Genomic DNA, 27,954 nt, shown 5'->3' on the forward strand with positions numbered 1-27,954 from the left:
GGGGGGGGGACGACGCAACGCCTGCGCATGCGCTGACATTTTTGTAAAAAGGGGGGTGTTTCGCATGGCCTGGCGCTGTGTGCAAAACTTGCTGTTTGCCCCGCTTCCTTCTGCAATAACCGTCCCACCCCGCCATCGCGCTGCCATCACGAAGGTCTTTCGAAAAATCCCCACCTCATGCTTATCATTCTCCGCTTGAAAAAGCTCCCGATCCTTAAGAGGCAAAATGTCGTTATAGGTGTTCATGAGTGATCAAATTGTCAGCATTGTCGGCGCTTCCAAAAACAAAACAAAATGTCAAATATCTATGGAGATTCTCAGTCATACACGTCACGGTTGTCCCAAAGGTGCTTTTTTTCCAAGAGGCAACTGGATTTTTTAGTTTTAATTTGAAGACGGTTCTCTTCTCATCCAAGAAGCTTCTCCAGCTCTGACTGGATGATGGGGAATGCGAGGAATATAAATCCTTCCACTCCCCGCCATCCAGTCAGAGCTGAAGAAGCTTCTTGGATGAGAAGCAAAACCTCTTCAAAGAAAAAAACAAAGTTCAGTTGCTTCCTTAAAAAGCATTTTTGTCAAATACCGTACCCGCATTCCTATTATTCTTTTCCTTTTCAGATGTACCTCCTCTGCTCATTTAGAATCGTAGTCTTAGGATTTTATTTGGTTTTTAGCTTTAGCTAAATAGCTAACTGATTTAATATTTTAAATGTGCTGCCTATCACATCCAAAAATATAGAGGTGTCTGTTTTGCTTTGTGTTTCCTCACAAGGACAAACACATGGACTTCCCAAGTTCTAGCAAAATAGATAAAATAATTTCCACATTATGGTCTTGACCTGTTTTTCTTGCTGGTTGCCTTGGAGTCCTAATAGTAAAGACCACATGTTCTGACTTTTTTGTTTCTTTAGTTGTAATAGGAGTTCTAAGTTAGCTGGCTTTGCTTTTACAAATTAAGTTAAAATAAAGAAGTTTGCAGAAACCACAAAACTGAGTATTAAAGAATAGTTGCAATCAGCAATGTGGCCCCACCAGCTCATTTTAAAAATTCTAATATTGGTATGATTGGAAAAACTAATTGTTTCATTCACAATTGCCTAATTATGTGTAGTTTAGTTTTAATGTGAAATCATTAATATTTTTATTAGCCCACACTTTGCTTTCAAATTGCTAGCCATAAAATCAATTAGCTTTATGGAAAATATATTAACAATAATGAACAAAGACTGAACCATAATAACTAGGCATATGCTTTTCTCTAGAAAGGAAAAAAAAGTATTCTGATCATAACAAACCAAGGATCTCTGCACATTGTTTTTTTTAGACTGACATTTTCATAGCGAAGCATAATAAACGCTGATATCAATCCTTTGTGTAATACAGCAATCTGTTATTTTTATGCAAATTGCCAGGAACATCTGCCTTTACTTTCCAGGCAATTTAATAGATTAATAACAGCCTTGATTCTACATTTTTTTTCCTGGAGTATTCTATAAAATATATAATTATTTTCTATATTTGTATACAACTGTTATACCAAATATGCAAGGCAGTTTATATTATATAATTATGACTTACAATCTTACAATTCATAAAGCGCATGAAACAAATACAAAGGAATAGAGCAAAGGCCAAAAAAATTAAGCAAATTCAGATATTGAAATTTGGGTTCATGGGAGTTACCATTTAGCCACTGAATCCAACCTCCTATTTTATATAAAATCCAAATATAAATAAAAACATTCATGAAGGTAACTATTATGTTTGAACGTACCCAGATGAATAGGAGAATATTATGTCTCAGGTTCTACTGCCCAACTGATCTAGCAATTGGAAATTTTTTCTAACATTTAACCAGAATCTGCCTTCTCAGAACATGAATCCATGTTCTGTGTCCTACACTCAGGGATGTTGGAGAACAGGACTTGGTCTCCCTGTGAAGTTCTTTCAGGTATTTGAAAATTGCTATCACACTCATCCTCCTCTAATCTTATCTGTTCATCTTTTTCTTCTATTGTTTTAATTTATAGTCTGCTAGTCGTTTCTGTCTTTCTCTGAACATGTTCCAGTTGATTGGAATTTTCTTTTTTAATTGTGGTGCCTAAACCTGGAGATAATTCTCAAGATGAAGGCTTCACTTCAATACAAAATTATGTAAAATTATTCCTTCCTATTTTTCCTATATTTTATTATACTACAAAGGTGTTTCTTGCATTTCTGATAAGATATTATCAGGTTCAGTCACTGTGGTTTATTAAGTAAAACCAAGTGAATGTGAAGTGATCGTGTATAATTGTGTCCCGGGTTCATTGAGCTGACTTTCTGACATCAAAGTCAATGAGGAAGCCAAATTCACTTAACAACCATGTTATTAACTTAACAGCTGTAGTGATTCACTTAACAACTGTAGCAAGAAAAGTAATGGAGCAAAATTCTCTTCCTTTCTTCCTCCCTTCTTCAGTTCTCCAGTAAACTGTCTATCTTTATCCTTGAGCCCAGGAAAAATAAACTAGCTAATTTGTGTAATTTTTCATATTTGATGCCAAAATAATGGTTCAGAGCTCATAGGAATATCAATATAAAAATACTTTGCAAATCTTTAAAACAACTACTGCATCTTTTCACAGATAAGAGCTGTGGTGGCACAGTGGTTAGAATGCAGTATTGCAGGCTAATTCTGCTGACATGAATCTCACCGGCTCAAGGTTGACTCAGCCTTCCATCCAGGGGTGAAATGCTCCCGGTTAGGACCGGCTTGGGCGAGTAGATAGCAATGGCGGCAGGCAGTTCGGAGAACCGGTTGCAAAAATCCCTTCCCCCCCAGCCTCCAGCTTTCTTACCTTCGCACGCCTGCCTTGCTGTAATCCCTGCAATCCATTGCATCAGCAAGCAACTGAATCTCTCTGCCTGCAATCAAGCTCATCGGTGAGCAGCTCTTTCTGCCTGCCTGCCTGCTTGCCTGTAAGTTTTTTTCCCCTTTGGGAGCTTTAAAAAAAATAGTTAATTGGGTTTTTTTTTAGTCGTTTTTTTTTAGACCTAGCCATTTAAAGTTTAGGAAGTTTTAAATTTAGCTGCTTTTATATAAAAATAATATAATATAATATAATATTTGTGCAGCTTTCTGAGATTTTGTGTGTTTCTGTAGTGTTTCACTCTAACTACACAAACACACAAAATCTCACAAAGCTGTATATGGAATTTTGTGTGTGTAAAATGTGAAAGTTGGTTTTTTGAGCTTTTTGTGGCTGTGTGAGGTTCCTGCTTGTTGCAGGGGCCATTTTGCCCCTGCTTTTACATTGTGGGTGAGCCAGTTGTTGTGTGTGTGTAAAGTGTGAAAGTTGGTTTTTTGGACTTTTTGTGCCTGTGTCAGGTTCCTGCTTGTTGCAGGGGCCATTTTGGGTCTGGCACAGCTGCTTTACATTGTGGGTGAGCCAGGTCTGTTGTGTTGCGTTGTGTGTGTGTAAAGTTTGAAAGTTGGTTTTTGGGACTTTTTGTGCCTGTGTGAGGTTCCTGCTTGTTGTAGGGGCCATTTTGGGTCTAGCACAGCTGCTTTTACATTGTGGGTGAGCCAGTTGTGTTGTGTTGTGTTTTGTAGGTTAAAAAAGGGCAAAGAAGTGACATCGACTTGGCCACGCCCACCTGATCACCAAGCCACGCCCACCCAGTCATCTGACCACCAAGCCATGCCCACTACTTAAGCCACGCCCACAGAACCGGTACCGAAAATTTTTAGATTTCACCCCTGCTTCCATCCTTCCAAGGTCTGTAAATGAGGACCAAGATTGTTACGGGGCAATATACTGATTCTGTAAACTACTTAGAGCTGTAAAGCACTATGAAGCGGTATATAAATCTATGTGCTATTGCTATAATTATATGGCAGCTCACTTCATCTAGCCATGGTGATGCAGTGGTTAGAATGTTGTATCGCAGGATAACTCACTGCTCACAACCAGGAGTTTGATTCTGACTGGCTCAAGATGACTCAGCCTTCCATCTTTCTAAGGTATGCAATCTGTGAACTGCTTAGAGGGGGCTGTAAAGCACTATGAAGTGGTATATACTGTATTTTTTGCTCCATAAAATGCACTTTTTTCCTCCCAAAAGTGGAGTCTTATGGAGCAAATATGGGAGATAGACAGCAGTGGAGAATGGTGGCAGTGATCCCCGCCGCCTTGAATAGCTGATTGGTAGTATTCCGGGAGGTCGATCCAACTGCCGATCAGCTGCTTGGAGGTGAAGGCTCCAGCATTCCCTGGCAGAGGCAGCAGACAGGGAGGAGGCAGGCTGTTTGCTGTAAGGACGCTAACCAGATGAAACAGGAAAGGTACACAAACCCTAACCCTAACCCCAAACAGCATAATAAATCAAGCTCATGTTTAAACCCCAGCCTATTTTCTACAGATGTATACAACACCAGTTCTTAAAATGATAAAGGGAAGCACTTTCTAACATTGTGTTTTTGCCCCTAAATCCTAGATTTGATATGCTTTCAGTCAAATCTATTAGTATTGGTTAAAAATTTGTGAATTTTTCTGCCTGGAAAAATTCCGCCTGGGCCTGATACTGACCCAGATTGCAAAAATTGGTAAATTTAATTTCCTATTGACTTGTGGGCTTATCGATAGAATGCAGTCTTTATAATTTCTGGAAGAACATCTTAAAAACAACCAAAGAATGACTTCATCCCTCAGTGTGAATCACTCAACTGTGAGGTACAAGGCAGAAGTTGTCCAACAGAAAATATCAGCTCTATATAAATAGATAATTCAGAAAGGAAGAAAATATCTTTGGATACAAAACATTACAGAAAAAAAATCTAGCTGACATTAAGCTTCTCACATTTGAGAAGATAAAAGCAGAATTAGGCTAACTTCGAGCAGTAATTGAGAAATTGCAGCAATCATTATGGGGAGAGAATGACTACTAGTTCACATTTCTTGTTACAACAATATTTTATCCTTTCTTTCCTTCCTCTCTTTTCATCATGTTAAATAAACTCTTCATAGAGTATTACTGTATATATATTGATTTGCTTGACAATTTAGAAGTGCACATATTTTAAAAGCTAATTTTGAGATATCCGCCAAAGGTTATACTTTGGATGGATGCATATCCATTTTATCTTGTTCTGTTTTTACTTTACTTTTATTTTTTTTATTTTTTTTATTGAAAAGTTTTATAAAAGATACATTTTCTCCCCCCTCCCACCCCTCCACCCTCACCCCATCCCACCCCCCTTGCCCACCCACCCACCCTTTCCCCCTCTCCCTTCCCCTTCCCCCCACCCCCCTCCCTAGACTTCCCAGAACAAGCACAGGGTAAAGCATTCACAAACATAAAACTAAAATATGCTAACAATTTGTTAACTTCAAATTCTCCCTAGGTCTTTAACTCCTTATAACTCAAAACACTATAAACATAAACTAACAATTAAAAATGTTTCATTCATAAGCTATATGAAACTTCTTAGTCTGATACTTATTTTGAATATAGTCAATCCACCTTCTCCATTCCGATATATATCTTTCGTTTGAGTGATCTTTAAGATACGATGAAATTTTTGCCATCTCTGCTAAATGCGCGACTTTTAATGTTCATTCCTCAATAGTAGGTGGATCTTTCTTCTTCCAATACTGTGCCACCAGTAGCCTGGCTGCTGTTATTAAATTTAAAACCAACTTAGTCTCTATTACAGTACAATCCGTAACTATTCCCAACAAAAAAAACTGTGGTGTAAATTTAATCTGTAGTGTAGATTAAATTTACTTTACTTTTATTTTTAATGTGTTTCTGTTTGCTGTTTTAGTTGGTAACCATAGTAAAAACCCTTCAATTCTATTCTTTAATATCCAGGATGAAAGCTCTGTACAATGCCTAATTTCATCTTTTTTGTTCAAGTTAGCTCTATTATTTTATTTATTCATTTATTTTCAAGATAGTGAAAAATATAATTTCTGTGAAGTTTATAGTAATAACACTGTCAGACTTCGATGCTATCTCAAAATAAATGAATTTCCAAACTGCCAATCTTTAAGGAAATCTTTTCTTTAATTGAGCACAGCCACCGGAACATGACTCGATGTGGACAAGACTGAACTTTTGCCCCCCAATCCCTCCCTTTCTGATCCCCAATTCTCTGCTTCTCATTGGCTATCTTCCAAGTCATTCTCCAGACTTCTTGTCACGTCATTTCCCAGGAATGTCTCCCCCCCTCCTCATTTCCACGACAACCCAACTTCAAAGGGAATTAGCAGGCAAAAGTTCAGAAATTATCTCTCTCCTCTCTATGCCAGCGCTGAGGCGCTGACAAACACATATATAACAGCAAAATTGACTTTCAAGACACCTTAAATTGTTCTGAAAGAGAATTAGCATGTAGATATTTATATTTGGAGGAAGAATAATAATAGAGAGATCAGAGAGAAATAAAATGTGCATACAGATAATGAACATTGCTTATAACAGGCATCAACAAAACTATTGTTGGGAGTGACATATGCATTTTATATAGATGAACCCCATTTAGATGCATAATTAGGGAAGTAAACAAAACTACTCTCCAATTTTCTGCTCAAAATTTTTGGCAGCAAACCCAGTAGAAGTGTCTTGTGTGCAGGCAGATCTGCATGTTCAGTTTACATGGGTAGTCTTTGATGTAGCAATGAGAGTATAGGGCACCTTAGTGCTTTTTGTTTGTTTATTGAAGAGACTTTCTGAAGAACTCCCACATTCCTACTAATTTCTGACTTTACATACATAAATATGACCATGAATGTCTAGTCTAGTGCGTCGAAATTGAACCCCATATTCAGTGACTGGTTAACAGCAGAATCTCTGTAAACTCTGTAAGAACTAAAGAATACAGGAAATTACAGAAATCCAGCCATATCTTTATATTAGATTTAAATCCTAAGCATTTTCCTCTTATACTTCCTCTCATATTTTGGACCCAATGGACTTTGGGATATTCCTTTCACAGCCTTGTGATGGAAGACGCCTAAGCAATATTTATTCAACCTATCTGCTGGAGAAACATTGACTCCCATCTTGCCAATTTCAGACATTATACAACCTCCCTCTCTAGTTTATCCTTCCTCCTCGGTAAATAAAAGGTGCCATGAAAATTAGAGGACATCATTCCAGGGATTCGACTGGAAGCATCGTGGCAAGACAGTTGGCGATTAGCGGGCTCTGATGAGCCCCGCAAAATCCTGGGCTGACAAACTGTCTTTGGACCAGATCTGTCCTGTAGGAACAGAGAAGAAAGAGAGGCACCTCGGAAGACCAAGAGGAAAAGGCAAGTTCCTCGGAGGTCAGAGGAAATTCTCTCTGATCTGCAGCAGGGGGCGGCACCATTACGACCGCCAGTAACCTGGGGCAACTGGATTAAGCAATGTGCAGGAGCGGAGAATTGAACGGAACATTGCTGCCGGGTGAGTGATATCTAACTCGTAGGCAGAAAGGAAAAAAAAAAGGAAGGATTTTTAAAACAATTGCAAATGTTCTGGCATCATAATAGCGGCTAGTAGGCGTGGGAAAAGACAGAAGAAGAGTAAAGTGGAAGTTACAAAGTAACAGAACCCGACTAGAAACCTGTTTGTTTTGGATTTAAAATACTTGGAAAACTTTAAAAAAAAAAATAGAAAAACCAAGAACCTGAAAAGATTCTTTCTCATTTTGGAAACTTTAAAGGGAGTTTTTAAAAAAAAAAACACGAAGAAAAGCCTGTAATAGAAAGGACTGGTTAATGACTCTAAATTGGAACCTAATTGGAATGTAACGTGGAATTTGGACTTTATAAATTTGGACTGAATTTTAAATTGACTTGGTGTAAGTAAAAACTGCTAAAACGGACTGCAACCAAAATGGATGCCTTTTAAACTCGCCAATTGTGAACGTGGATTGTAGAGAGCCATCTTCAGGAGAGGGAAAAAAACATCATTATAGCACTGAAATTTTTAGAAAGAACAAAATGGCGCAGGAACTGAAGGAAATGATAACGATGTACCTATCACTGAAAATGGAAATAAGGGAAATGACTACAATGTTGCATGGAAAATTGAAACTTGATGACCAAAAAATTGATTTAGGATACATTCAAGCTGATAAAGAAACAACTAACGAGAAGCAAGGAAAAGAGACTGAAAATAAAGACAAAGACAAGGAGATTGGTTATGGAAAATTAAATGATTATTACATTGGGTTTAACAATGGAAAAAATGGAAAAAGGGGAAAGAAAAAAAAGAAAAGAGGATGGAATAGAAAGAATATAAAAAACATAAATGATTACACTGGGGTTATCAGTGAGAAAATAAGAAAAAGGGAAAAGGGATGGGAAATAATGGGAAAGATACAGCAAAATAGAAGAGTTTATGATCCTAAAAAACAAAATGATTACAATGGGATTAGGGAAAAGAGAGATCAGGATTTTAAAATACAAAAAAGAAGAAGGGGTAAGAAAAAGAAAGTAAAATATAAAGATAGAAAAGGATAATTCCAATAGCAGTATTTTCCATTTCTTTCTTTGCCTACTGATTAATCATCAATAATAAGAAACCTTAACACAGGAAACAGTGTTAAATCTTTTAATGGATCCTAGATGATCGTTTCTACCGGTAGATGTAATGAATTTTCAGAATTCCTTTGCTGAAGAATAGCCACCTTTATTTTCTTTCTCTGAATATTATATTCCTCTCTCGGGACAAACACTTAATATATCTGATGAATGGGACTATAGCTAACAAAAACGTACTCTATAGCATTTTTAAAAATTTATAAGGTATCACAAAATATGTCATCGTGGTGCCTACCAGATTTTTGACTAGATACAAGATCATATATGAGTAATTTCGAAATGAAATGGGTGGAAAATAAATGTAATAAATCAATCAATAAAATATTATTCATTTATTGAAGGGCTACAGAATTAAAGCCAAGTCAAATTGGGCTTTTCATACATCTTAGTTGACTTTCCTGAGCTGCTGTTCAGACGCCATTTGTCAAAAAGGGAGATGTCCATAGAGATACTCAGTCAACCAGGTATGGTTGTCCCAAAGGTGCTTTTTCAGGAGGCAATTGGACTTTCTTGTTTTTCTTTGAAGATGTTTTGCTTCAGATAGATAGATAGATAGATGGATGGATGGATGGATGGATGGATGGATGGATGGATGGACGGACGGACGGACAGACAGACAGACAGACAGACAGACAGACGTCTGTCTATCAGACAGACAGTCAGATGATATAGATCTATCTATCTGTCTGTCTGTCTGTCTGTCTGTCTGCCTGCCTGCCTGCCTGCCTGCCTGCCTGTCTGTCTGTCTGTCTGTATTCCTCCCCCTGTATCTCCTGCCCATGATGCATGGGGGATTATGTGGGTAGATGTTGCTCAATAAAGGAAGAGTAAATGGAAAAAATGGATACATGTGGCTCTTTAAAATCTAGGCCTCTAGCGCTACCTGGCTGCTAAAGAGCACCTTTTCCATAGTCTGTAGGCACAGGCAGATAAGGAGTACAGAGGGGTTGCTCCAATCATGGGAAGCTGCGAAGGAGAAAATTCTTTTGATTGTGAGGCCTATGTCCCCACACATGCATGTAACTTGGCTGATAAAAGACTGCATTTTCCAGTTTCTCTTGTAATCTGTAACAATTTAATATTAATAGCTGAAAGACACAGTGGAAGGATTGTGTTTTGTAGCAATAGAGAGAACTGGCTTTCTTCTCCTTCATCAAGCAAGACCCTCTGTCCCTCTCCCTGGACCGAGCAGCTATTGTTTGGACTAAATACAGATTCCCAAAACAGGGATCAAGTTGGAGATTGGACAGATACAAGATAGGTACAATGGGAGATCCAGGTTGAAAGAACTGGACTCTCTCCACCCACTCCCACCCCCACCAAAAAAATTAAAATAAAACCCCAGAAAAAGGAACCTTGCAAAGCCGTAGCCAGAGACAAGGGCAGTCTAAATTCTCCAATAGGTTTCAACTACTGAGTGCATCATGAAGCATGCTGTTGGTGAAGCATCCAACATCCATACTAAAAATGTTTTGGAAGAGGAGAAAGTATACTACAGTACTTTAAAATAAGACAAGCTAACAATGATTCTAAGTTGTCTCCAGCTATTGGCTAGGGATTAGGGCAACATCATGCTGCCATGTCATATAAAAGCAAAAAGCAATATTGGGTCATGTTTGTGCCATGATTAGGGAACATGTAAGGGTAAAATAAATAACATATATCCCCATAAATGGACACAATGTTTGGTTTTACCTGGTCCTTTTCTAATAGTATATCCTTTGGACAACACATAAGATCCATAGTAATTGCTTTGTTGTGTGTAGTCATTCAGTTGCTTCCAACTCCCTCATAACTTGATGCTGTTTTTTCACTATGATTGCTTTACAGTAAATGCTTGAGTCATCAATGATAGCATCCAGTCACTTGCCTTTTGTCAGATTCCTTTTCTATTTCTTTCAATTCCCCCAAGCATTAGAATTTTTCTAATTATTTGTCCCTTTGCATTAGGGATCCAGTACCGTAATTGTTAGGACACCTTTCCTAAAGCTAGTGATGATATCCGCCCAGGGTTTTGGATACAGCTCCTCACACCTCTTCAAATTCACCAGGATTGTTTTCCATCTTTTGAAATAAATGAAGCAAAAAACACTTTAAAAAATATATGCGGAAATAAGACTAGTAAGCGTGGATCCTAAAATGACTTCAGTGCATTTTGGTTTGGATAAATCCCTGATTATTTGGATGTGTTAAAGAGGTGCCAAGGCATGAGAGTGCCTCTACTTTTTTCAACTCCTAGTTGACGTGTTGCTCTTTTTATATTTCAGCATTTACACATTACACTCCATAGGGTAGCACTATCCAGCTTGATCCCGATTAGATGAAGTTATGCAGATTATGTCTGAAAATAAGTTAAAGGAAAGTCCCTACCCCACTCGTATTAATGACAATAAGTCGGAGAAGAGAATGAGAGAAAACTGGGACAAAGAAGAAAATGAGATAATTTTAAAACTCATTTTAATGTTATAAAAAGAATTCAGTTATGAATTCAGAACAGAATATTTTGTCACCCTTTTAAGAATGCTGAGAGACCCAAACAGATGTGATTGTGTATGCATTAGTATTCTAATGAAGAGAAGCTATGATAAAGAATGTGACTGCTGGTCTTCTGACTCCTCACTGCCAGCGAAGCCTTGGTAGCTGACTCCAATTGCACCGTTTTTGAAACAGCTTCACAAAGCGGACAGAGAGGCAATTCACAACATGGGCATAATGTTGCCACTTTCCAAGGAGCAAGTTATCGCTTTCCATTGCAGGATGATTCCAGGTGAGTAAACACAATTTGAATTCTCTTCAGAATCAAGCATTTATTGTTCTTTTAGATCCATCACATGTTCATGTTTTTTTAAAAATAACTATTCAGATGCAACCTGTTTATTTAACATACTGTACATTTATATTTAATGGGGGAATCTGCCTCATTGCAGGACTTGAGAACCTCATGCAAGATATATTGTGGTGCTTCAGTCAAGTGAAAGGAACTATTGACACAGGGGTCATAGAAGGTGGGTTTATTTTTTCATTTGTTCTTGGAATCAGAATAAAGTATTTTCTTCAGCTAATTGTTCATGCAATCATGGTTTTGTTTCTGTTCAAGGGCTGATGGTGTAACCTGCAAACAGCACCCATGTCATGATTTTTTAAGGGCTTTTTAAAGGTCTAAAATGTGAATACCGCAAACCTTTCTGTTCTCACAGCTTTTATTCAGAATCATGATTCAGTGCATTAATCATTAAGGCAGAATGCCTCCCCCGCTCTGTTTTTGAAAAGGAAAGAGTTGAATAATTTGTTCTGGTTCTTCATGAAGACGTTAATTGTTGTGCTGCATACATTTTATTGAATTTTGATACAGGAAAAGGGAAGCCCTTGATATGTGAAAAGCGAAGTCTTTTTAAAAAGTGCTCAAATGTCAAGCTGTACAATTCTTGATTTTATTTTGTTGAGCTGATTTAATAACACCTGTGAAATAAATGAAATTGGGTTACCATTATTTTTTAATCTAATATCCTTTCTGCTGATAAGATATGGAAATTTGCCCTGAGCATAATTTTACCTTTTTTAAACAACCAACAAAATATGTGTTCCATTTTTTTTAAAAAAAAAATCAGATTCTGTAATGTGGTAAAACATTTTAAATAATTTGAGAAATTATTGGGATCTCTAATAGCCTAAACTTCTCACATTGAACTGTTTGTTAACTATCAGAACAGCTAATTTTTCACTATAGCATTTTGGTTCCATTAATTAATCCATCAAAAAATAAGTAGTTCTACATATGAATTCCCGTATGAATTCTTGCATTTTGCTATTAAAATTGCTGTTTTCTAAGTAAAACATAATATAGGCTTCAATCCACAGGGGATAAAGTGAAGGTTATTTTCAGAGAAACCTGATTTGTAACAATAATAATTTATTACATTTTATGCTACCTGAGTCCAGCATGTTAGCCCTGGGGCTTAGTGCAAGCAAGATACATCACCAAAAACACTACCTTTATTGTAAGGTTATACTGACAGAATCTTGCAAAACTACAACTATTTCTCCCTCTTTTCCTTTTACTCTCTGGAAAACTAAGGTCCCTACTGAAATGTTTTCCGTTCTCTCCCCCATTCTGTGGACTGAGACATCTTTTACATGCCAGTTGTCTAGTGTGCGGCTGTCCCTCTGTCTCCGAAGGTCCTTCCAACATGGCATTTACACAGCAAATCCTGAGAGGTTTACAATTGTTTAAAACATTTAAATACAGAGAACAGGACAAAACACAAAAATTGCACAAGACAAAAAGACAATGATGGCAAAGAAAACATATCCAGAGGAAAACAAGAAAAGGGAAGAAAGGGACCTTCGTGCTCACCAAGGGCCTGGTACAGACTCTCTTTGTTTGTTGAGGAAGTTTTAGAATGTTAGAGCTTTACTTCTATCTCTTTAAAATGCTGATGATATCAGAAAACTTTATCACATTTTTATAATTATATTCTTCTGAAATTTTGAAGGTGTTACATGTAATAGTGCTGTGATTTGCACCAGCTTCCTAAGTAATAGTAATAGTAATATCAATTATTTTTAGATAATATTTAGATATTATTTTAAGAACCATGCTGGAGATTATAAAAGCCTTGAGAAATTAGAACCGGGAATCACAGGTTAGACGTCTGAGAGACGCCCTTTGTATTATTTAGGATACTCATGTTAATTACAGGGCAATATTAACTTTAGGATAAGTTCCATTGTCACCAACACAATCACTTGCTTTTCTATGCTTCAAGATCTTTCAAGGTGGTATACTGTATAAGCTACAAAGAAAAAAATAAAAATTCTGAGCAATAGAAGGAGGGGAAGTTCTAGTAGTCGATTAGAAAAGCTTTAGCAAATGATCCTTGTATATAATAATGCATCTCCATATAATGATTTAAAACCATTTATTTCCAGGTATGTGAAAAATCATTAGCACTCAAAAAGCAAAGCTGAAATCTTAGTTGGTTGCTTAACAGTTATAAATAAGGATGATAGGTTGTAGATCTCAAAGTATTATCCAGGTAGGAGAAATGTTCTCCTCTGAATGTAGGCATTCAAATATAAAAACATTTTGTTCTTCATGTGCTAGTTTGTTTTAGGATGGCCTTAAGTTTTAACCAATAACCGGGAAAAAAAGCATGTGAGTATAGTGGTTAAAGCACCAGACCAGAAACCTGGACACCATGAGAACTAGTTGTGCCTTATATGAGGTTGTACCTGCATGAAGCCAGCTGGGGGGTTTAACCCTAGAAAATGTTGCCAACATATAGCAAGGACTTGTCCAGGGAGTTACCAGGAACTAACACAACCCCACCCCCAAACATAACATCCCTATACACTATTTATTGTTTATTTGGTTACATTATTTCATTTGCATATTTTAAAAAAGATATTTATGTAAATATAAATTAATCCTAGCAATGTTATTCTCTAGTGATTTCTCCAACCTATAAAATTGAATCGAAAGTGTTTTTTATGAACTCGTGATATAATGAACATAGGCAATCCACGTGCTGTGTATATTTTTAGTTTTATGACATTCTTCTGAGTGCTGGGAATCACGATAAGCATTAAAAGCAAATAAATTAAATGATAAATTAATTCAAAGCCCATATGAATTCCTGTGAGACTAACAAAGAGCAATTAAGAGATGTAGTTGTAAAGGCCATGGGGCTAGGACCTAAATGAGAGAGTAAATATCACACACCAAAAGATAAGTAATGTTGACAATAGCCTGGCCACAAGGAGAAAGGGCATTCCAAAAAATAGGATGACACATCAAAGAAGGCCTTCTCTCCTATTCCTGCAACAATGCAAATTGCTCAGCTCATTGATTTAAAGATGTTAACAGTTGGGTAGGTACATACTGGTGAGGCACTTCATTATGTATAGAAATGATTAGCTATTAAGAGCCTTAAACACCTTATACAAAAACCTTGAAGCCTAATCAATAACACAATTCAATTGTGCTAGGACTGATACTACGTGGTCTCTGAAGAATGTTCTCTATAAGTGTTGCTGCATACATTATTAGTTGCCATTTCCAAATTATCTTTAAGGGCAAGCTGACATGGGCTGTGTTGCTGTTGTCCAAATGAGAGAGTACAGCCAGCAGATACCTATCTAGGAAGAAGTGCAATTGCAGCACTAGATAAAAATTGATTGAGCATACTTTGGGCCACAATGCCATGTAGACCTTAAGAGGCAGCAGACCCTCCAAGTTGTGTCTTTGTTGCTTCAGAGTTGGAGACCTACTCAATTCCCAGACCCATAAGATGCCATTCTCATGCTTTAGTCTTGTTGGAATTCAGTTTCAGTTTATTACTGTATCTAGATGTCAATTCAATGCCTGCCCTGATAGGAATAAACTTGGAGACAGGTCTGTGACAAAATATTTACCCCTTTTGGATCTTCTGAATTTTTGCACATTTTCCCTACTTAGTATTCTTATTATTTATTAATTTGATTTATATAGCTGTCCAACTCTCAGAAAGGATGCTGGGTGGCTTATAATTGAATGGAAAGACAAAGAATGGAATTAAAAATAAAAAGTATATCCCATCTTCTCCCCTGCAAAGTAAAACAGATAACCAAGGCCAACTAGATGGGTTCATCATCTTGCATTCCAGTCCAGTGCCTGAAGTATATACAATAAAATGAAGATAAAGAGAACAAATCAAACGGGCCTGGTGGCTCAGCAGACTGAAAGCATTGTAATTAACACCAGCTATCTGCAATTACTGTAAATTCGAATCTCACCAGGCTCAAGGTTGACTCAGCCTTCCATCCTTTCTAAGGTAGGTAAATTGAGGACCCAGTTTGTGGGGGCAATAAGCTGACTTTGTATACAAAAAGTATGAAGGCTATTGCTTAACGCATTGTAAGCCGCCCTGAGTCTCCGGAGAAGGGCGGCATATAAATCAAATTAAAAAAAAACAACCCCAAAGTTTGATGCTTGTTTAATTTAGTTTATTAATAAAAGTGCTCAACGTGTGGGAAAAAGAAATTGCCTGTGAAAAGATTAGTTTCTTCCTGTTTTTTCTCCCTGAGCAATGTGGGTACTAAAGTCAGGCCTGCATATTTTTGGTTGTCTTTCTTCCTCTTCATTGCAAACTCTGAAAACAATTAGAGAGCACAAACTAAAATTTCAACCTCAACAATTTACAGAAAAGAGACTAAATGTGAGATTCTGTTGGTTTTTCAGGCTGTGGTTTTAAAATTTACTGCAGGGGAAAGATGGGAACTATCTATTATACATAGTTCCAAAGGGATTGATAATATTTAGATAATGCTTAAGAGAGCTAATTTAAATCAATAAATTCATTATTTTGTGGACCAAAAATACAATCCAATGCTACTGCATATTTCATTACACAGGGAGAATGGCTTTGTTGCTATCCCGTGGGATGCTATTGGATTAGTCTCTGCTATTTGATATATAAGTCAGCAAAATCTTCTCAAACCCAATAACTCTGGTTTGAGATACAAAAAAAAATGTCCCTTTGCTAGTAATGCTGCATGCACAAATGTTCAAAGTGTCTATTTGCAGCTGTATCAGTATAGATCACCTTTAAAAGTCCAGTAACTGCTAAATAATAGAATAAATAATAATTTCCAAGGTTTATTTTTTAATATGAACTGGTTGATCAAATACGTTACAAAATTTCAAGGCTGACAATTCTAAACAAAAATTAAATTGAAATTGCAAAGTTATTGTCAGGAAAATTGTGAACAAATTTTAATACAAATAAATGGTAGGTAGGTAGGTAGATAGATAGGTAGGTAGTTGTTTTCTGAAGTTTTCGCGGGTGTTTGTATGTGGGTCTTTGGTTATTTGGGTTTTCTCCCGCGTAAAATTGAAAGTGTCTTGGCGACGTTTCGACGAAGTCTCATTCGTCATCTTCAGGCTGGTGTTTTCGGCTTCGTACTTCTAGGAGCAATGTGTGATCGCAGCTGTTTCTTCCTTTTAACTGCCAGTTGGGGTGTGAACTGATTGGGTGGGAGCTTGGCTGTGTTCTGATTGGGTGGAGGTGTGTTCTGATTGGTTGGGGGCTTGGCTGTGCTTTGATTGGTTGGGGATGTGTTCTGTTTAGGTGGATGGGGGCTTGGCCACGAACGCGAAGCCAAACAACAGCAACGCAGCTCACCAGCTCAAATCCCCAGCTCAGACTAACCCGAGCACAAACAAGCCCCCACCTAAACAGAACACACCCCCAACCAATCACAGCACAGCCAAGCCCCCAACCAATCAGAACACACCTCCACCCAATCAGAACAAAGCCAAGCTCCCACCCAATCAGTTCACACCCCCACTGGCAGTTAAAAGGAAGAAACAGCTGCGATCACACATTGCTCCTAGAATCACGAAGCCGAAAACACCAGCCTGAAGATGACGAATGAGACTTCGTTGAAATGTTGCCAAGACACTTCCAATTTTACGCGGGAGAAAACCCGAATAACCAAAGACCCATAAATAGATAGATAGATAGATAGATAGATAGATAGATAGATAGATAGTCAGTTAGTCAGTCTGTGGAGGTTCTCAGGCATCGAAGACATGGTTGTCCCAAAGGTGCTTTTTTCAAGAGAGAACTGGACTTACTGATTTTTCTTTGAAGACGTTTCACTTCTCATCCTAGACCTAAAAGCTTCATCCAAGAAGCTATAAATAGATGATAGACATTCTTTTTTTTTCATTTTAATGGAATTATTATTCATGACACAAAGTTTAGCATGCTGTGTGGACTTAAGATAATGATTCCACCTATGAGAATGGGACTTGCTTCTGTACATACGTAAGCATAACTCTATGGGAAGGTTACAATCTTAACAAAATGTAAATAACTGAATTAGTTACCAGTTGGATTCTGGGTGCAATTCAAAACACTGGTGGTCACTTATGAATCCTTTCATGGCATGGGCCTATTTGTAGAGCTGCCTCTCCTTCATTGTTTCTATCCATCTGCATTAAGAGGCACATTAAGCTCCCATCATTCATGGAGTATCATCTAGCAGACTCTAGAAGTGGGCCTTTTTTCTTGTGGCACCTGCCCTTTGGAACATCATTCGCCCACAGACTAGATGGCCTCAACTCTGTTGGACTTTCATCTATGCCTTGGAGAAGGGGGACAGATTGTCAAAGTCTATGAGATGGTTATTTTAATTGGTATTTGATGGGGGGGGGGGGAGAGTTGCCTTGGATGCCAGTTATGCATTTGACTTTGCTGTTGAGTTTTTTAACTGCTGTTAGCCACCCAGAATCGTCATAGTGAGATAGGCTGCCATAGAAATTGAATAAAATAAACATGGATAAATGATTGCACTGTTATCCTATAATTCTATGGCTCTTTCCTGAATATTATACTTAGTAATTTATTTTCAGGAGCTTTCCTCTCTACTGAGAAGTGCTATCAACCCATCCTTAAATCAAGAAAACATACAGCCCAAAATTTACTGCTCCCATTGCTGATACCTATTCCAAATCTCTAGCATTGCTGCTATGGTAATTCTGACAGTCCATTGGCACAGAGCCACCATGACCAGGTTTTTAGAGAGATAGCAACTGACCAGGATGTAGTGGCTCTCCAATCCCAGCCATTACAGGGTCAGCTCATGAAATGGGTAGCAATGTGTATAGATGTCTATGGAGATTCTCAGTCATCCAGGTCATGGTTATCCCAAAGGTGCTTTTTCACGAGGCAACTGGACTTTCTTTGAAGATGTTTCACTTCTGAGCTGAAGAAACTTCTTGTATGAGAAATGAAACGTCTTCAAAGAAAAAAAACAAAGTCCAGTTGCCTCTTGAAAAAGCAACTTTGGGACAATATATAGAGAGTATTTATGACTATCCTTGGATGCTAATCAGCTAAAAAACATCCACTGATGTTTTTAACTCTGTTTCAGAGTTAAAAGATGATTTAACTCTGTTTCACTAATGAGCCGGGAGTGAATATGAAAGAAATAAAGGCATTCCACAGAAAAGATGCTTCTAACATGTTAGTTTGCTGCCAAAAGGGGGAAAAAAAACAAAACACCAAGGCAACATTGAAAAGATTGTGCTAAATAACCCTCCCCCCCCTCAATGCACATGTTCTAGGGAACAAACTCAATTGAACTAACTGCACTCAGCTTTTTTTTTTTAGTAGCCTTGCACAGATGGATATTGGCGTCTTTTAGTCCAAAAGACATTTCCCTTTTGCTTCTATTAAATTTCTCCACCACGGGAAAAAAAAAAAAAGACACCTCCGAGTAAAGGCATCCTGTAATAGGAACACAAATCGTCCTTGATTTTCTTTTAACGCGCGACCTTCCTGAATTGTAGAGTTTTCCTCTTTTTCACGGTTTCTGGGCTGAGGTTGCGCCCAGTCCAGCTGACATTGCGGGAAGTCTGCCCTTTACATGCAATGCTAACCTTGATGTTGACAGCCCTTAGAAGTCGGCTTGGCGGAGTCGTCTGCGCTTCGCTCCAAAATCAGCCCTGAAACTTGCCGTGGCAATTTCCAAGGATCTTCCACGCCCGCGCAGTGAAGCCGACCTTCCCCGCCGAGAGCGAGCTTTCCAGGATTATCGCACGCAAGTCCCCTCGTTGCTTCTTGTGTATTTACCAGCGGGAGGGACTTAGTCAGCAAATCCTGCTCGGAGGCGCTTTAGCCAATGAGGAACCTCGCCCTGCTTGCTAGGGGGCTTCGGAGTTGGCGCTGGACGCCTGCAGAAATGCGAGGCGGTCCTCGCTGGGGCTGATGGCAAAAATGGGGTCCGGCAACAGAGGTGGTGACTTAGCTCGCTCAGCAATTGGCGGGATTCCGTAATGCATCCATCATGTAGCCTCGCCTGCCCAGCCCCATGGAGCGAGAGGATTGTTTACCCCTCACTTTTGCATAAATGCGTCTTTGCCGCTGGAAGATGAAATGCTTTTCTCGTTACCTGCCTTACCTCTTCCGACCGCCGAACACCATCCTCTCTTCCAGCTGCCACACCGAAGGTACCCGAGCGGAGAGGAGAGAAGGGCAGGATGGGTGGGACGCGAGGTACGGCGCAGAGCCGAGGGGAGGGGAAAGAGGAGAAAGTGGGAGGAGAGCCTGAGATCGCCTTTGGCAGCCGATGTGTGACCGGGCTTGGCAGAGCTTGGGGGGGGGGTGTTGTTGTTGGGGGGGGATCCGCGATAAGATTTCGGGAATCTCGGTGTGGCCTTGTGGAAAATCCGCCCGCCGTTCCTTATCAAGGTGAATGGGTGCACGATACTACTACCCTTCCAGGAGGGTCTTCTGGTATTGGATGCTTTTAGGCGATCGCGTACAAAGGTTGTTCTTAAGTTTCATGGGCTTTTAGGTTTTGCCCCGAGAAGAAACGGAAGAATAAGATTTGCCCTCCCGTGGAAGCAATCCCGTTCGGTGCGTGGAAAGCATGCTTTTACCGTGTGGCTTGCTTTGCCTCCCTCCCTCCCTCTCACATCCCTGGCAATCTGTGTGTTTTTTTTTTTTAAAAGATCTCTTGTCCTGTAGAGGTGAGATCAGCCACTGCATACAGTACAGTAAGTTCTTAGTAGGATTTTTACATGCTAATGAGCGAAGGGTAAGGTTAACAAGGTTCTGGGGTTGGCAAATATCCGACTTTTTGTGTGCCTGTGTGTGCAAGTTTTTCCTTCTGCACTGATCTGCAGGATGTATACAAGAGCAATATCAGGCCTTTTTTTTTAATGAATTGCCATTCATTCACAGTCTAAGAGTTAATGTAAAAAAGCTTACAGAAAATAACATTGAAACGTTATCCCTCATACTATACAAAATCGTCTGGTAGAGGGGCCACTGATGATAGGCATGATACAAAATCCTGGATCTATAATTAGTGAGCAGTAGTATAGAAATGTTTCCAAAATGTAACTTGCATTAATTTCTATGTAAACAAGCCAAGTGAGTTTATTAAACAAGCTTAAATAGGACTGTGGTGCTGCAAGTTAACTAATTAAAATGTAAAGCTGTAGTTGTCTATAGAGCACATTCTAATGCTGAGCTGCCATTAATCTATGTATTTTAGATCAAAACACATTTTAGTTTGGCTCAGTAACTTATAATTAGAAGATGGGAAAAGCAGATAGGATAGGGTTTTAATTGTCCTCATAATGTCCAAATATTATGTGCTTGAAATTGGTTCACTTAGGATATAATTCAAAGTTAGTAAATTTGCTATAAAGAAATAGGCTTGGATCATGCTTTCCTGCCTTTGATTTTTACAAATAAAATATTTCTACGATGATACGTTCTGTTATTACATGATGACCAATCTGCATCCTATAATTTTTGGGCTTTTTCTATCATTGAATATTTCTGAAAAAAATATTATTACACTCCTTTAAGATCCATTTGTTTTAAAAAGACATGTTTTTAATGTGACTTGGTATGTGACAGGATTTCCAAGCATGTTTTAGATACCTATCTTGGGTTCTTCTGTTTCTGTTTGGGTTCTTCCTTCTTGTCTCATTTTCTCATTATTTTGATAATAAACTTTTCAGGGAAGGAGATGGCCTTTTCACTTCTATGGCTCTTTCAGTCTTTCCAAATTTGATACTGATCAGATATACGGGATTAGCATATATCTTCAAGCCAATAGAATGTGTAAATTGCAATCCAATTCAACACAGCAGGGTACACAATTAGGTAAAGTTAATGAAAAGGCCATTAATATTGATATTGCTGCAAAGAAAAATTGAAATCAATGTAAAGGAATAGTCAGATATTGACACCTGAAGGTAGACTTGAAAATATACTAAAAGAAAACAAAAGCAATATACATCTGGTGAGATGGGTGGCAAATTAATAAATAGAAAATAATACACCTGGATTTTTCTTAACTGATCTGCTGAAGGAATGGGCAGGGAGGAATCCCTTAAAACTGAAGGCAATCAACCAGCTGTCCCTGTGAAGGGTAAAAGCTAGTTGATATTTTTTTCCTTTTGATGTTAAAATAACAAACAGTGGGAGAATCCAGAAGATGTGGCCACTTCTAAATTTGATATGGGAACCAACTGGATATATTATCCCTTGAATTCCTGTGAATTTCCCAGAGCTTGTTTGGTGTCAAATGACACTAAATAAAATAAAAGGAATAAATAATAAACTCTATCAAAACTAAAAAAAGGGAAGCCGCTTCAATCTAATTTAACCAGCAAACCATAGGAGGGAAGCAAATCAAAAATTATTGTCAATTATTTCTGTAATTGATGTGTAGGTACACACTTTTCCCATTTCTGAATTCCGACCATTGGTCCAATATTTGTTTGTTTATTTAAACAGTGTGTATGGCTACCCATCTCATTACAATACTGTGATTCTGAGAGGCTAACTTAAAACCAGAAAACAGCAAAACAGATCAATTAAAAAAGAAATTACAACAAGAGTCAATCGCTATATCGTATGTCAGAGATCCTAATAGATCATTCTGTCTTGTAATTGATAAACAATAAACAAACCAACAAATCTCTTCTAACACCAGATTCAAATGTCTTAGGGAGAAAAATGGGTCTGTAGTCACTTATGAAAGACCAACAGGGCCATTCTGCTCTGTTGGAATGCTGGTCTACAAAGCAGATGTTAAAGTGTAGCTCCTGAGTCCCAGAAGATGGCATTGCTTAAAGGAAGAGACCAGGAACATGGCCACATTGTCACTCCTAGTGGGTTAAGCCAAACAATCTGACATAGTAAGTCCCCATAAGTAACTTTGGCTCTGTGTCATACAGGCACTAACCATCATCTTGAATTGCAATCTAGAAACTTATTGGAAGCCAGTACATTTTGTAGAGAAACACTCAGAACTGCTTGCACCACTGTGTTCTGAACCAGTTGCAACTTTTGAATGTTCTTCAAGTGCTGCTCCATGTAGAACATTCTGATTGGCTCAGGAATTCTGGGAGTTGAAGTCTACCTGTCATAAAAAGGCCAAGGTTCCCTGTTCTGCAGTAATACTATTCTACAGTAATCGGTGTATTATCATGACTAGGGTCTCTTCATCCAGAAACAGATGCTATTGGCTCAAAAGCTGAACTGGGCAAAGACCCTCAATGGTTGCGAATTGCTTCTGGGTGCCCTTTGTTGGGATTGAACAGAAGCTCTTCTCTAGCCAGACTTCCAAATCTCTAGGCCCATGATGGTGAACCTATGTCACGCGTGGCACAGGTAGCACACAAAGCCATATTGGTGGGCACGTGAGTCTTGCCCTAGCTCAGCTCCGGCATGTGGGAAACAGTCTGTTTCCGACCTCCTGGGGATGAGGAAGGCCGTTTTCGCCTTCCCCAGGTTCCTAGAAAGGCTCTGGAGCCTGGGGAGGGCGAAAAATGGGCCGACCGGGCCCACCGGGTCATCACATGCCAAAAGCGGGGAGAGTCCGGGGGGTCGCACACAAATGCAGGGGTGGAGGCACATTGAATTATGGGTGTGGGCACGTGCACGTGTGACCCCCCCCACTCCCCCCGCTTTAGGCACGCAACGGCAAAAAGGTTAGCCACCACTGCTCTAGGCATTGGGAAAGAACCTTGACAGCATTACTTGGTTGACTTGGGGCAAAAATGTATAATTGGATTTCTATGCTATGCTATGTTTTACATAAAGTTTGTTGCCACAATTGATTGCCTTTATGCAAGATATGAAACCATAAACATTGTATTATGGCATTGCACAGCTATGAACTTTCTTGATAATCTTTGTTATTTGTTGTAATATTTTTCTGTTATTTTATGATGGTTGTAGTTACAGTATTCTCTTGTAAGCAGCTTGGGATATCTAGGAGGAGGTGGCATAATCTGGGCATAAATAAATAAAAAATGCAAAGCTGCAGCCTCAGATTATGAAGGAGAATACTTTTGAAAGCTATCCAAAGATTTTGTGTGAATTTGATATGATTTGGCAGGAGTTGTGTCATAATGCAAGCTACATAATTTACATCATTTGTATAATAATTTGCGCCCTTTGAATGATGATGTCACAACATGAGATAATTGCAGATGGTGCCTGATGCACATGTTACTCGTGTTTTTCTATGTGGTAGCAAAGAATTCTGATGTTGGGCTTATCCCTTCATCTTCATGTTGGAATCATCCAGCAAGGGCCCATTTTGCCTATATTTCTTTAATGCCTTTGATGTCTGATTTAAAATAGCCTGGGCTTTTCTCCGAATCCAGAAGCCTTTTCTGTATAGAATTCTGTGAAAGGAAAATGTATATCTGATTAATTTGAAATGTTCATGTGTTTTGAAGATGCAGGATTTTTCTATATTTTAATGGAATGTTTGGCTTTCTGATGCAATTATCTTAAATAAAATGATACCAGACCAAATAATGAAGTAATACGTCACATGTCTTTGCTAGAGATTGCTTTGTTTTGATCAATCTGTGCAAATGTAATTCAAATCATGTGATGATTATCTTGATCTGAAAACTATGGCCTGAGATGGGGGTCATACTGGCAACTCGCGAGCTGGATGCATTACACGCAGGCCATGCCCACCCCAGCTCTGCGAAGGGAAAAAAGTCATGAAACATCATATGACGGCAATGTGAAACTGCAAATTTGATACCTGTGGCCTAAGACAATCACTGTACATGTTGCACATGTATGGAAAGAGCGAATCCCAGCATTTTAGGGGAAGTCACACATTTGGGCAGACCTGAAAAAAATAATGATGGCTTATTGCTTACATTACTGATTTTTACGTGATAGTTGTGAAGTCATAGAATTCCACCATTGATTGCCAAATTCCTGAAAAAAATATTGTTTCTATTTTTTATTATTTTATATTTGTCACTGCACAGTACATTAAAATTATGCAAGAATACAGAAAGCCAAGGTACTTGTAGTAGTACTGTAGTAAGGGCTTGTATCTAGAAGATCCAGATTCAAATTTCCCATGTGCATAGAAACTCAGTGGGTAATTGCAAATTAGTAATTTTCAGCTAGACCAACATTTCTCCCTATGGTGGTCTTGTGGAGGAAAATTGGAGGGTGTAGTTATACAGGCTTGAGCTCCTGTAGGAAAGGTAGGCTATAGATCTAACAAATAAATAGATTAACAGATTAACAGAGTTGGAAGGGACCTTGTAAATCATCTAGTCCAACTCTCCCACTCAAACAGAAGAGCCTACACCATTTCTGACAGATGGCAGTCCAGTCTCTTCTTGAAAGCTTCCAGTGATGAAGTTCCCACAACTTCTGAAGGCAACTTCTGTTCCATGGGTTGATTGCTCTCCCTGTCAGAAAATTTCTCCTTATTTCCAGGTTGAATGTCTCCTTGTTCAGTTTTCATCCATTATTCCTTGTCTTGGCTTCAGGTGCTTTGGAAAATAGCTTGACCCCCTCCTCTCTGTGGCAGCCCCTCAAATAGATGATAGATTTTCACTTGCAGTATTCATTGTAGTGGAAAATTTCCATAAGTCCACATTGTTGAATTGTTTAAATTTTCTATATATATATATATATATATATATATATATATATATATATATATATATATATATATATATATATATATGATGTATTCTCAGATTTAGTTGGAATTATTAATGGGTAGTACTCAAAATGTCACAGCTAATGGGTTTGTTTCAATTGTGTTTTACTGATAAAGTCAGATATACACTTAATTTGGTAATACATTTCTTGGAAGTTTATGAGTTTTAAAATTGTCATAATTGTGGCTTAAAATAGTTTTTGAATTCTTTTTGAATGCAGAAATGATCTCTTATGCACACATAAAAAAGCACAAATGAAAATACACAAAATGACTCATGAGAATAATTGGAGTTCTGAGATTAAATTAATCTCCATTGAATAAAATGGGATTTTCTTTTGAATTAAGATACATAGCAACAGACTCAGCTATCTTAAGAGCACTTAATAGCAGGGACTCTTTGCTCAAATCCATCTTGTGTACTGTTGCATCTATTCCTAGATTGGGTGGCAATAACTCCTTAACCCATACATGTAAGTTAAATCTAAGTTAGAACTCCATATGATATTCATCTATTGCTTGCTTCAGCTGCTTCTGTGATATATTTTATTTCTTAATTTTGAACATATGAGTTACTGAGAAAATACTTCTGAAAAAATGTGGCATTGACAAACATAAAAACATATTTCACTTGTATTAATGCAGGAAAATCTTATCAGTACTGATACATTCATACTCAGTGGTCTTTAGACAAATATCTGTATGGACAAAATCCAAGTTATATGAATATTCAACAGTAAAATAATGCTTGGACAAACTAATGCCAAACAGCAGCTCAAATGAATAGACAGATATTCATAAATTTGCTTTCCATTGTCTTCCACTTGTAGTAACTGCCAATAACTAGATATTATAATATAGCCTTTTTATTATTTCAATGTGGCACACCTGGAAAGAGCTAGAATAGCACTATGTAGCTATATGGAATGTGTTGCCAATGTATGTGACCCTATTCAGAGCTCTGTAGTATTCAATTACTTAGCTGTAAATACTCTCAAATAGTCCAAGTTCTATAAAGTTTCTAATGCCCTTAATAAGTGAATATAGCTTCTCTAGGTTTTTAAGAGTAAGCAAAAAACCAGGGGGGAAAAAAAGGAAACACGTATTTAAGTTCAAAAATAGAAGAAAGCTCTAGAGAAAAATCTACTATTTATATAACATAGAAACATTCCTGGTGCCATTTTATAGCCAACAGATTTTCGATAATAATTCAGTCAAGAAGAAGATAGCAAGAAACTGGCTTTGTGACTTTAGCTATGATATTGGCTAATTCACACAACTTAGTTAGTCATAATGCTTGGGGACTTTGTTAGAAAAGATTCTAAAAAGTTAAGATGGATGCAAATGTAATTGAAACTCCATTCCTTCTTAGTATGCATTAACTATATGTAAAAAAAATGGGTAGGGTTTTCATGATCATTTTTAATGCTCTTTTATGCATAGTGCTACTTGTTTGTGACTTAATTGAAGGTGTGAATTTAACAAGTGCAGTTTATTCAGTAAACAGTTACTTAGTACATGTAAACCTAATGACAGTTTTAAGAGGGTTTTATAAGAAGAAAATAAAGCAAATTATACCAGAAAGGCTATGCGTATAATAAACCCATGTTTGTTTATTTGTTTTATATCCCACCTCTTATTCAGGACCAGAAAGCTTGGTAGAAATAATGAGAATCAATTCATTAATCAATAAATCAATGTGAAGGAAATGATTTACTTTTAATTTAAAATAACATTTTCAGCTATCAGCTTTGGACTTGATTAGCATAAAATGTTGAGCAGCTTAGAGAAGTTTTAACATTTTTTAAACATCAAAATTATTCTTTCCCAGAATTTTTCTGACACATTCATGCAGCTGAATTCTATTTGAAACAATATTTATTCATTGAACTTCTGGAACATTCTGGTTTAAAAAGAAAAAATGTGCCCTCATATGATAATAGATGTGTTAAGAATTGCTTAGGTCATGCTTTTTAAAAATATCGTTGAGGAATTCAACAGATTGCAGGAGAAATAAAAAAGACAGACAAAAAAAACATGTCTAGTAAGAGTTAAAGCAACTTCTACAGCAAAATTTAGGGAGTCTAGATGAGATATAAAGAAGTAAGCTGTCTTTAATTTATAGAGCTCCAGAAGAATGGAAATGATGCTGTGGCATTTCAGCTGGCAGGTCTTTTACTCAAAAGACCCTATTTCTGATTTTTCCCTAAGGGAGGGTACAACAGTATTCATGCTTTCTTAAGTTGTCTGGGAAAAAAGGAAACCTAGGCAGCACTTTAAAAAAAAGTCAAATTGTTTTCCACAGTAAATTCTCAGTTGCTGGGTAAGGGCTTTACATGGCAACCAATTGAAAAGTTTTCTTTATTCACCTGCCAAGAAGGAAAAGACAAAAGAATAATCAGAAACAAAGCTAGAAGGAGGAATTAAAATATATCTCAGTGTGTCTTGATTTCTTGCCAGTTCTCCAAAACCGGTTAGAAGATGGGTTCACTCACTGTACTACATCTAAATCAAATTCCATAATGATTTAATGTGACTGACTTCTATGCATTTCTCATGACTCAACACCAATTTCTCTTTAGCTTTTAACTAATTTATAGTAGAAACATGGAGCATTTAACTTAACTTGGATCCATTTTGAATGCTAAAATTTACCTTTAAGTAGTTAAGTAAATATTATTTTAAAGAGATGGTGCACAGCAGAGTGACCAGGTCTGGAAAGCAAAAATCTGAGTGCTAAGAAATACTGATTAGCCAAATTTTTGCAGCCCAGATCTGAGAACCTAAGTGTGTCCTTGGTAGAGTTTTGGATTAGATCTGGGGAAGTTCATGTTCAAAGCCCTCCTTAGTCATAGAGATCACTTGGCTAA

At 37.8% G+C, this 27,954-nt stretch overlaps 1 protein-coding gene across 2 annotated transcripts in view; it reads left to right on the forward strand.

Moving 5' to 3' along the window:
- Window positions 1-11,188: 11,188 nt before the first annotated feature.
- The window catches only part of PPP2R2B (protein phosphatase 2 regulatory subunit Bbeta), a 248,784-nt gene continuing 232,018 nt past the window's right edge, over window positions 11,189-27,954 (forward strand). The window contains exons 1-2 of one of the 2 annotated variants that reach the window (XM_034405172.3): window positions 11,189-11,345; window positions 11,506-11,583. In XM_034405172.3, coding sequence (XP_034261063.1) covers window positions 11,282-11,345; window positions 11,506-11,583 — 142 coding nt within the window. In that variant the 5' untranslated portion in view covers window positions 11,189-11,281. Of the gene's footprint in view, window positions 11,346-11,505; window positions 11,584-19,177; window positions 19,575-27,954 lie in introns of those variants that run through there. The other variant, XM_034405177.3, reaches the window with a different exon arrangement.

This window comes from Pantherophis guttatus, chromosome 2, assembly GCF_059756535.1.
Source record: "Pantherophis guttatus breed Tessera chromosome 2, ASM5975653v1, whole genome shotgun sequence".
In the NCBI taxonomy this organism is placed as follows: Eukaryota; Metazoa; Chordata; class Lepidosauria; order Squamata; family Colubridae; genus Pantherophis; species Pantherophis guttatus.